General features: G+C 40.6%; 1 protein-coding gene across 1 annotated transcript in view; it reads left to right on the top strand.

Moving 5' to 3' along the window:
* Positions 1-12282, top strand: part of LOC138267136 (polycystin-1-like protein 2) — an 835832-nt gene that overhangs the window by 77067 nt on the left and 746483 nt on the right. The window contains exons 3-4 of the mRNA XM_069215990.1: positions 347-532; positions 6480-6590. Coding sequence (XP_069072091.1) covers positions 347-532; positions 6480-6590 — 297 coding nt within the window. The remainder of the gene's footprint in view (positions 1-346; positions 533-6479; positions 6591-12282) is intronic.

The raw sequence follows: 12282 nt of genomic DNA, 5'->3' as shown, positions 1-12282 counted from the left end.
TTTAATGATGTAGGCATTGATGTTGATCCAGGTGCTAGGCTTCTTGTCCGTGAGGGAGAGAATGAGTTGCATGACATTGGCGTAGGAAAGGACGTTGATGTCTTGATAACATCTGTGATAACATCAAAAATTACATAATTGATGATAGCAGTGGGTATGCAGGGGCCACAAGTTCTAGTTAGTTCAGTAAACTATAATGTGTGAATTTTAGTCTTTTTTAGTTTAAAATGATACATTTAACTGACATTTTCACCTCCCTATAATGTCAATCTAACCTTTATTTTTCAGTATCCTGCCTATTGTTAATATAACAATACCATTTTCTCCTTTTTTCCTTTTATTTTAGAATCAGGGCAAACGATTGCTTGTGATTATTACAATGCAACCGTACAATGTGGTTCTGGAGAAGTAGTGCAAATCAGTGAAAGCACTTATGGGCGTAGGAGTCCACATTACTGTACTCTTGAAGGCACCTCTCCAACAGAGTTGACATCAGGCTGCAGTTGGGTCAATGTGAAGGAGCAGGTATCAGGTAAAATACTTTTTTTGTGGCAAAATAAGACGAAATATGGCATATTGTGCTAGCATCTATAGAAACACAGGTAATCCAAGAATGTTGCTTTGATTGATAACATTTAGCAATTTGGGAGACACTAGTGGGCCATTTAGATCTGTGGGTAAGTGCAAAAAATGTGTGAATAGCATTTGAACTTGTTTATGCCCTTGTATCAGATTTTGCACAGGGTGCTACTATCCGCTTCTAGGTGGTGGCAATTTTCTTTGCAAAAAAGTGTTGAAGAGGCAACAGCATTGGCGATATGGATGTATAAATCAAGTAATCCCCATTTGTGTCAGAAATACGAGGCATTGTAAACAGTTGGGCCCATATTTATGAGCTTTGTGGCGCAGGGCAGCGCAGCACGTCACCTTGCTGCACAGCCCTACATCACAGGGAAAGGGCAGGAATGTCCGGTATTTAAAAGAATGCTGCACATTCCTCTCCTTTCCCCCTGCGCTCGCATCCTTTAGGCTGCCTAGCACCAACGCAGGCACCTGTGCACTACATTGCAAGGGTGCCTGTATTGCATGCAGGATTGATTTTGTGCAGGAAGTGGCACCTTCCTGCACAAAAACCTCCATGAGTGGCTTTTTACTCTTTCTATGTGTGTTGCAGAATGCAGCACACATAGAAAGAGGTCAAACGAGGAGAAATAAACATATTTCTCCTCGGTATGCCTCTTCTATCTTTTACTTGTATTCCCAGGTTTATAAGTTCTTGTAAATCTGGGAATGCACCAAATTCCATGTCTGTTTTTTTGGAAACACCCATGCTGCCTTTCTGGCACACATTAATGTAAGACAGCGATTTGTGCTGATTTATAATACTCGAGATTTATGAAGCCACACAGGGCCACGCAAGGTGGCTTCATAAATCTCACTTCAGGTTTGTGTCACTCTTGCACCACATTGCCTGGTGCAAGAGTGACGCAAATCCGGTCATAAATATGGCCCCTGGTGCGCAATGCCATAGGGCCTTATTCACAAAGGTATTTGCGCACGTTTGTTGAAACCAAGTGCACAACTATCACTGTAAACTTATGTTTGTTATTCACAAACCAGTCACGCTTAGATGTTTTTATTCACACATAAAATGACACGAGTATGTTGTAAGCTTGGAAATGAGCAAATTTGCCCACAGATGCTGGATGTGGACGTTCCAGAGTTGGGATGCCTGCCTAAGTAGATGAACACAAAAACATACAAGTGTCTGTGAAAGGCACATTCTGCAATGTGGTCAGACAGTTACTCCTGTCAAGGACAGGATCTGCCTGCTGTGGTGGCAATTAGGTGAGAACATCGCCAAAATGTGTTAGATGCAGACTAAGGTGGCCCTTCTGGGGTGACATATTATATTACCTGTGGACAAGCCAGGGAACAAAATCAACAGGTTTAAATAAAGTGCTGTGTTGTTAACTGGTTTGTAACAGTGCATTTATTTAATACGCTACGACATGTACATGACATGTACATTATGCATTTAGCGTCTCTTATGACGTGGAACAGCTGCTGTTGCAGTCTTGGCATAGTGTTGAGTGGTTGTTGGGAAGTCACCAGTGAACTTGATGTTTGAGTCAAACGGGGTAAGTTCTTAGTGCGGGCTTAAAAAAGGGGAGGGATATCATGCTAAGTATATTGGGAAGACAGGTAGAGGGGGTTGCAATTTCCTGAGTACCTGACTCTTAAAGCAGCCTGGTTGGTTCAGTGGTATGAGCTGAGTGCAATAATATAGTAAGCAAGGGCTTGTATGAGCTATATTCGAGTGGGAAGTGGATTACCTTCAAGATCAAGGCCCGCATTATGAGTGGCCCCTTGATTCCTGCAGGACTGGTAACAGCAGCTACCAGCCCAATCGGATTCTGAAAACTATTTTGTTTCCGTAGATCTCTTTATTTTCAGGCAAAGAAATCTCTGTTATAATCAAGGCATAAATGAGGAGTTACTGGGGGACATGGACCCAGAAAGTTCCCCTGGCAATTGTCAATGTGTAAGGGGAATCTAAGGGTTCACATTTTTCACTTCCCCAGAGATACCAATACCACCCTGGATCGGTAACTCCGAACGTGGGTAAAATCCAGGCCATTCGTGAAGGCCCAATGGAAAAACCAACCTAGTTGGTGCCTGTAAACAGAATTTGGAGTGCAAATGCAAAGACTGAACCACGTTGGCATCACACAGTGTATGCCTTTGTCCAGCTGGCACATTTACCAATGTAGATGTCCTATAAAGGCACCGTGGGAGTGAGCGATTTATTTCCTATCTAGAGCGTTACTTAAGGATTTGGCTGTAGAAAAGGGGACCTATGAATGATTTTACGTATGTTCGGCACATGGAATGTGACAACAGTGGGTGGCGCTATTAGGAGTAGAACCTTTTATCAAAAAGATGATTATGGCCCTCATTCTGACCTTGGCGGTCTTTTCGCAAGACCGCCGAGTTACCGCCGCGGTGAAGACCGCCGACCGCGGCGGTATGCCGCTGTGCGCATTCTGACCGCTGGGAGCGTACCGCCGGAAAACCGCCAGCAGCCACACTGGCGGTCGGCGGGAAAGTGGAGACTGGTCAACCTCCACCGCCACGCCAGCAGAACACCGCCCACAGAATCACGACCCACATTTCTGTGTGGCGGTCTTCTGTTGGCGGTCTTCTGTTGGCGGTCACCTCCCCATGGCTCCTGTCACCTCCCGGAGGACCAACGCACAAGGTAAGTTGATCGTCCGTGAGGGGAGGGGGTGGGGGGGTGTTGTGTGATGTGTGCGTGCATGGGGGTGTGCGTGGGAGTGTGTAGAGGGGGTGTGTGAGTGCGTGCATGCGGGCGGGGAGTGCTGCTGTGCCTATGGGCAATGTGTGTAGTTCGGCGGGTGCGCATGTCGGCATGTATGTGTGCGGGTATGTGTCCCCGTTGTGTATGTGTGTGTGTAGGGGGTGTGTATATGTGCATGTAGGGGGTGTGTGCATGTCGGGGTGCGTGTATGTGCATGTCGGGGTGGGGGTGGGGAGGGGGTTCGTACCACCTCTGGGGGGTGGCAGGGGGGTGGAGGGTGTGGGGGGAGGACTCGGGGGCAGTGGGGGGTGGGGGAGACCCCTATTAGTGCCAGGGAAGGAATTCCCTGGCCCCGATAGTGCCTACCGCCATGGTTCGCATGGCGGTTCCCGACTGCCAGAAACCGCGGCGGTAAGCAGGGTCATGATACCGTTGGCGGTCTTGGGTCGACCGCCGGACCGGAGTGCGCAGACTCCAGCCCGTCGGTCATGACCGCCGTGGCTGTCGGAGTGGGGAAGTGGCGGTCGGTCGCGGCGGTGACCGCCGCGGTCAGAATGCCATTTTTAATACCGCCGGTCTGTTCGCGGTCCGACCGCCGTCTCTCCGCCGACCGCCAAGGTCAGAATGAGGGCCTATGTGTGTCAGACACTACAGACCAGGTCAGGGATAATGAGGCTAGACAATAGGTGGTCGTGTTGGCTGAAGCGATGACATTTGGTTCATGCAGGAAGGAAGTTTCTATTGAGCAAACTACCTGGAAGTCAGATCGGGAAACGTAGATTGTGAGTGGAAAGATAGTGGGGAAGTTGATTGACAGTAGGAGTTCAAGTGTTTTTGGGAGATTTGTGAACTCGAGAGCAAGTTGGCTGAAGAGGAGACTTCAACGTTAGGCTTTTTAAGCACAGGTTAGACAATAGCAGATTTGAATCGCTGTGTCCTGTAAAACCTCAGTCCCTTTTAATTTACAACTCTTAAACAGTCCCAGTAGTTAATAACCTTTAACATATTGAAATGTTGTTTGTTAGAAGACGAGTAGCCTCTTTCATTTATCTAAAGTTAAAAGAAGTGTCATTCTTGGGTCAATTATTAGGGTGGCTTGATGAAAAAATATGGGAAAGGAAATTATTTTACAAAGAACAAGTAGCACAAAGCGAACAGTGAAAGGTAATGTAATCTGGATTCTAATGTTTACTGAGTTGACAAATAATGCGGAGCAGGCCCGCGTGTGTGAGGTGATGGTGCTGAAAGTCCTATTGACCAGTTGGTGCTTGACATTAACAATACTAAACGCCCTTCTCCCTAATTTGTTTTGGCAATACATTATTTAGTTGCTCTGTGAAGCACTGGCACGTCTCCTTATGTCTGCTTCACTCCTCCTGGAAGTCCGTGCGGCCCACACTCAATTTTATCTTTAAAATGTTTCAAAATGTTCCTCTCGATTTCTTCTAAAGGAAGGCAGGATGTGTATTAACATAAGTTGTTGATTTAGGGTGTTCAATTGGTATAGGTTCATCATTGTGTTGTTGCCTTTGCTGTTTCATGTTGACTTTGGATTGGATGTGAAGTTCAGCACAGCCTACTCGCAGGTAATAACCAAAAATGTTTCGGGGAATCATCTCATACAGAAATGTTACTCCCATTTCCCCAAACATTCTGTAGAAGGTACATAAACTTTTGAATTAGATTTTTTTTCTCTGCAGGGCCTTACTGGAGCTCATTCAGAATGGAGGTGATGTAATCTGAACTCATTAGATTCAGGAATAACTGAGGCCAGGTTTACTATTTGCTGGTCACAAAATACTGGCTGCAATTTGCGTCCAGTAGATTTGCAACAAGTAAAGATCGATCTGTTTCAAAAAATCCAAATTATAGTAGATTAGAATCTGACCTACCTCATGTACATTAATGATTAATTGTGACCCACTCTAATTCAGATCCACCACAAAAATGGTGGCCTATTAGGGTCAACAGACCACCATGTCTGTGACTGCTTTTAAATAAAGCAATAGATTTTAGTTTTCCTTAAAACCACATTAAAAAACAGTTTAAAGACTTTGTGTAGGAGCAGGTAGTGGTCCTAAAGACCACATTTTATTACTTCTAAAAAAATATTCTTTTGACCATTCACAAAAAGAAAGGTGTCCCATGGCAAACTCTTCCTTTTTTTATAAGGGGTTACCCCTGCCCTTTGAGTAGATGCTAAAACATTAATGTTTTGCAACGTGATTTTGGTTGCAAAACATTAGTATATACTATGAGGTCATTTGAAATGGATGCCAATGAGATATATGTGCCAAAGTATTGACTTTAAGGTTCTGGAGTTGAAGGACAATATGTGTTCCTCTTAGATACTGGCTCAAGTGGATTTGCTCAGGATTGTTGGACCAATTACAATAAATGCCCAATTGGAGAAATTCTCAGTTTATGGTGCTGGTTAGTGTTATTGGCTTTCACAGTATTGACCTGTGCCTGATCTTACCCTCCATGGTCTTCTTGAGAAAAACATGGTCCAGCCAGCCCTTTGGGAGGTGATGTTTTTCAACAGCAAATAACAGTAAAATGTTTAAGATTCTTCTGGACTAAACCCTGAGTAAAGATACTTTTGTCAGTGCAATAGTTTTTGTTCTGGCATTATTGTAAGTGTTTAATTGGAGGTGGTGGTTTTCAGCACTTGGCACTTATTTGTCAACACCAGCACTTTTGACAATCTGCCACAAGGTGACGCTGTCTGTCCTACTTAGAGATTAGAACAACAGCATTTGTTTACTGATTCACTCTACATTAAAATGACATGCCTGCCACCCAATCTGTTCTTATCACTTTGGGGACCTGTAATAGTCTGAATTGTCATATTTGTAGGAGTGTGATGTTTACTAGCTGTGGTGGCATTGTCAGAGGCAGCGCTGTCTGGGGAAATGGGTGGTGCAAGCTGCAGTGGCCTCCTGATGAGGGCCCTGGTACTTATTTTTTCTATAAATTAAGCACTGGTCATTATAGTCATTAAACCTTATCAGAAGGTACCAGCAAAAGGCATTAGCACTAAAGTACTGGCAGTAGAAGTCAAGCTGAATTGTCATTTGCAGTTAAATTGACAAGTTGGACACAAATGCATCCATTTCGTAGCTGATTTTCAAAACAATATTCTGATGTTTTTAAGGCCAATGTCATGGACTGCAAGCATGCCAGGTTTCAGCAGATGCAGCTACCTTCGGAGAGCCATGCCCTGCACTGGGCAGCTACCTATCCATCACCTATAAATGTATGGAAGGTAAGTCGCAAATGATCTAATGATTTTTTAGTAGGAGACACATTTGCTCAGTTATAGTTTTGGGTTTAATTATGCATATAGTTAGTCTAAATATTCAAATCCCGAAATAATTAACGTTTTGTCTGGCATCTGTAGTGCACGTCTAACTGTGTAACTTGTTCAACCTGTACAAACATTTTTTTCCTTAGCCTCATTTATTCGACTTTCAGAAGCTACACAAAGAGTGGGCATAGTTTTCATTCAGTGTGCTATAAAATCTTTGCCAGGAGCCAAGCAGAGGAATAAATGATAAAAGATAATAATAGGCTCAGCTCTTTTGTGAGTTTTTACAAAGTTTGAGATAGCTCTAGAAGTAAAGAGTCTTGCCCAAATCAGTCCTAGGTGATTCCAAACTGAGCCCACCTTCCAATCAATGATAATTCTCATCACTTATCGTCAATATCTATCTATCTATCTATCTATCTATCTATCTATCTATCTATCTATCTATCTATCTATCTATCTATCTAGTTGTTTATTTATGTAGGAATGTGTGGCACGACACTCAAATTGTGGTATAAAGGAAGTTAAATGTGATTGATTACATACACAAGGGAGATGATTGATGTTTTGAACTAACAAACTGTTCTGTAATGATGGGACAATACACTTAAATACAGCACACCAAAATAGTACAATTGGTCCTAACATAATAACACAACAGACTTATTAACAGATTTGGCAAAGATTGCTTGATTCTTTTTTCCTTGGTCGACACTCTCATGGAGGAATTTTAGAGTAGTTTTGTATAGTGTGGGGCCTGCTTTGATCTTTGGGGCAGTGAGCCCGAGTGACACAACCCATTTCCTGGAAGGTAATGCTCTGTAAGCACTACCAGTGTTACCAGGGATTGGGGACAAGGTGTGAGAGATTAGAGCTAGGGCTCACAAATATTTTCTCACAGTGGCCCTACAAATAGAAGCTGATGCAAAACTCCTATCCTTGTTACCATGAACAAAAGAATGACATACCAGTCTTTGTATTCATGCAGTGTTTGCATTTCTCTCTGTAATCCCAAGAGGAGGGTATAATGTTTAGCAGTCTTAACATGTCTTGTGGAAAAGATCTTCTGGAGCACCTTCCTAGCATTGTCTCATTTACAGCACCCTTCATGGTGTTTCAGAGCTGTGTTAACAGGTTTTTCCCCACCCTTCACAGGAATCAAGAGTGCTTCACTGAGGTTGATGGACCTGTGGACCTAGTGAAGAGTGTAGTTAACCATACACAATCATTACAAATTTACCCCAACAAATTTAAATACATAACCAATTTAACAACTTAAGGAAAACTCCAATTAGTAAAAGTTTAGAGGCTTTATTTTTCAAATCCACAAAGCTAGAGTTATGTAAACTGTGCAGAGAATCAAATTGTAAAGATAAATGGCTACTATTGGTGACCCAAAAGGGCGCAACACATTTAATCTATGTAGCGACAACACCATTAAATATTCAAGCAAAATAATACATATCATCAACATCAATTATTCAATAGAAACATGTCTCAAATCAGACTGCTTTGACATTTGACAAATCAAATTAAGAGAGATATTTAATAACCAGGGTTGGACATGGGTTATCCCTATAACTAGCCGAATTTTGATTTGCATGTGTTGGGGAGGGCTAACACATGCAGACAAAATACAAAAGGGGAGAAAATAGTTTGGAAAACAATATCTATCTCAGACTAAAAGAAACTAAGTAGAAAAAGAAAATCAAGAGGTGACAGCATGCTAACTTCTATTAGAAAAAGACATATCAGGAAAATAGAATTTACAGGGAGACATACCTCTCCTCATGTCAGCATTCAAAAGCTGTCCTCATCACAAAAACATATAGATCATCAGCAAAGTCTGTTAGAAGCACCATCGGAAATAATGCAGAACACAGGCAGAACAATAAAAAAAGTAAAGAAGAACTAACTGAAACTTATGAAGCCCATCCCTATATTAAAGTTCACAAATGTCTCTGATTCAACAGTTCAGTGGTTCCACATCATGTAAAATGGGCAATATCCTACCAGAATTAAGACACAAAGCAAATTTGCAACATGGCTAAGTTTTCTCAGATTTGGTCTGAAGTTATCTTTTTTTTTTCATGTGAATCCAATAGTCTATCAAAAATTTCTAGCATTTTGCAACTAGAGGAATTCTTCCCATGGTACACAATGGACCTGTCTTCTTCTCATGTGAACGTCCAAGTTGAAAGAAACAATTTTTCTTCACGTTTAGTCCACAGGTCTAAGTGTTCCGGAACTAAAACCCACTTAAAAAAATCTAAATCTTGTAAGATTAAACAGTGGAGCCCTTTACTGTGCATAAGAACAACCTAATGGAAAAACTCAAGTTAGAGGAAATGAATGTTTCATCACTTTAACACAGCTGCAAATACGAAGTCTGCAGGCCTAGTTATGCTAACACAAGAAATGTAATGCATGAACATTGCGGTTAATAAGACGCATATTATGCAAACTTATAAATTCAGCATTAATAAAACTTGTTTAAGATATGTAAAATATTTCATTATGAATTGCAATCTTGTTAAGACATCACGTTAACTATGACAAAGAAGTGCATTTATGTTTATGCGCACATAACTTTATACCTATAAATCATACATTAAATTAAACATTATAAATCAAATTTGTTTCACTACTAGCAGTTACTCTGTCTAAAATATAATTCAGGATTCATTAAATCTTGTTAGCACATTGTCAATTCTGGTAGGCACAATGATGTCTGCCACAGAATAGAACATGAACACTTTTGAAATGCATGTCATTGCAGCTTTCCTCTATCTTAAGGTTTTAACATGAAACTTTCTGCTGATGTCTGGATCACTGAAAGCATTACTAAATATTATGATCCAAAAGTCCCTCCTCTGATGTCAACTTATGCCGTCACAAAAAGAACACTCTCATTTCAATGAGACAACTCAAAGCCTTGTAGTTTGACAACATTTTGGTCTACTATAATTCTCAAGTCTCTTCAAGTTTTTTTTAATAAACGCTCCTTATCTTCTCCATTTCAATCTCTTTCTTCCTCTGTTTGCTCTTAGCTTTTTTCTCTCTTCATATTTTGTATAGTTTGTAAAATCCAAGTCCAATTGAGGCACATAAAGCCACAATCAACACAGGTTTCAAGATCATTCCTACTACTCCCTTTCTCAAGTTTCCAAACCAATGTCCAATGGCTGAAAAACTATTAACTTTTGCTTACCATGCACTGGTGGCTATCAGTCCTTTTAGGTCATTTTTCAAATTTGTGATGTTGGAGATAAACCTCCTAATCTACTTACTATTACTGGGTATGTAAGTGCAGTAATGTTGCACATGTAAAACTTTACAGATTCTGCCCCTATTCACCAATAATATGTCTAACGCAAGACAATTTTGCAAAATCATTGATCTCACAGCAACCACCGCCGTATCCATTAGCAACATTGTTCAAGCATAATCAGTAGATAGCTTATCTACTAATGTTGAAAACGTCCAAATCTTGATATCATTTACAATTACACCAACTGATGGAATGAATGGCACCAAATATATCACCAGCACTCTCTTCTGCATTAGCTCCTCTCTTAACTCTGGAATTTGATTTTGTCTTTCCAGACTGGATTGTACACATGATATATTTTGAGGAAAACTACCACTTGATAACAGGTACCATACCAAGCTTTCAGCAGCTTGTAATAGGTTTTCTTTCCACAAATGAAATAAACACCTGGCACGGCAGGATCCTGTCCATTGAACATAAAAGTCCAAGCACTCTTAAACAAAAATACATGCCTATGTTCACTAGTCCCTACAAAATGTTTGTCCATCTTAGACTTCTATATGTACATATTTCCCTACGTGTCATCAGTCTAAAGCTAAATACACTTTTATATTGCTACTTGGACAATGTACTGGGTATTTTTGCCAGTCTTGTAAAACAACTCCTTTTTTTATCTTTGCTTTCATTGCTTTCTTTCTGTCATCCCCTTGTCCAATGATCTCCTTTTCTACTGATGTGAGAATGCAGACTAAAGTGTTCTTCTGTGCGTATGCATTTCCAAAAGTCAGTTTTGGTTCAAAGAAATCTCCCACAATGTCAATGTTTTTCACTTTATCATTGCTATTCAGATGCTGAATAATAGGCAGAGAAGAAAACACTAAGTCGAAGTTAGAATAGAAATATTGCCTATACTCTTGGTTATACAATTAAGTTATTAACAGGCTACGAGAAATTCCATAGGTTAAGGGCAAGCTTTGATATGTGATTCCTTCCTGTACTGATGAAGGGAACTGTGCGCACACATAACAATCATGCACCTCCATAGTCTCAATGTATCCATATAATAACCTGTAGTATACATTTGAAGACAAATCTTCATGTGAGTCATCAAGGTGAAGTAATCTATCATCCTCATACATGGGATCTTGTTCTAAATGCAAGTCTGCTAACACTGGTGTAGTCTTACTCTCAACCTTGTCTTTCACATGCATACTCAAACCGTTTATCAATAAAATACTCATAATCACACATACTGTTGCTAATCATACACACACATACTTACACTTAATCTGTTTATCTTAAGTCCAAACTCATGGCTTGTCTAAAGTCAACCAAGATATTAAATTCAAAAATCAAATCAAAATATAAATGGAAAAATTCACAAATGTAAGAGCAGTTTTTAACAATTTACAGTGTCCCTTTTACTTTTCTTGTGTCTTTAAGTGAGCAAAGCAAAACAAAATTAAACATTTTCTCATAGTATTTGTGCACTATTTACCCATTCTTGATCTTTTAAAAGTTAATCAAGTTTTTCTACTTGCACAGATTAAAAATCACTAATAACGTTCAAATGTCTCTAGTAATAGACCAACTGGTAATCACTGATTAGGCATTTGAGCAAATAATGTCTCTGTTTCTTCACATGCAATGATATTTCAAAGTTCACTTCTAGAGTAATTTCGAGTTCCAAAATATTCAGTTGAATCTGAATTGTCCACACAAAAGGCAACAAACTCCTTCTCTCATTCATTAGTTACATAGTAAGTCCATTCAGGAGCTGAACATTTTTGACTTGACACTCTTTTTCTTTTTGGACTCCTTCTTGCCCAATTCTCACTATCACTGTCACTTTGCTTTGATTCTTCATTTGTGTGTTTGTGCAATGGATTAGGAGTAAATGAGGTTTGCTAAGGGTTGTTCGCCTACCTCTCTTAAGTGACTTTTTATGTGCATGTTCTGCAACAGCCACTCGTCCAGTCCTCACAGTTTGGGTAACCTGGACCCCTTCTATCACTGTATCCCACCCTAGAAGAATGGGCACTGTATCTTCAAGAGGACTTGGAACTTTGTGTGTGTGGCTCACATGAACCCAATTTGACAGACCAGCACACTTCACAGCAGTTGAAGTCACTAAAATAACCTGGAAAGGGCCTTTCCAACATGGCTCTAAGCATGACTTTGTCAAATACTTCTTCACCAGAACCCAGTTTCCTAGACTCAAGTCATGGCACTGCTCTTGTGCTGGCCAAGCAGTTGCTTTTTCAACCTGGTGAGACAAAGAGTGAACCACATCAGCTAGTCCTTTGTAATAATACAGCACCCAGTCATCTGTAATGTTCACAAGTTCATTTGCGGGCACCACAGGCAATTTTATAGCAT

Source organism: Pleurodeles waltl, chromosome 12, assembly GCF_031143425.1.
Source record: "Pleurodeles waltl isolate 20211129_DDA chromosome 12, aPleWal1.hap1.20221129, whole genome shotgun sequence".
In the NCBI taxonomy this organism is placed as follows: Eukaryota; Metazoa; Chordata; class Amphibia; order Caudata; family Salamandridae; genus Pleurodeles; species Pleurodeles waltl.
This window is presented reverse-complemented; position numbering and strand designations above follow the sequence as displayed.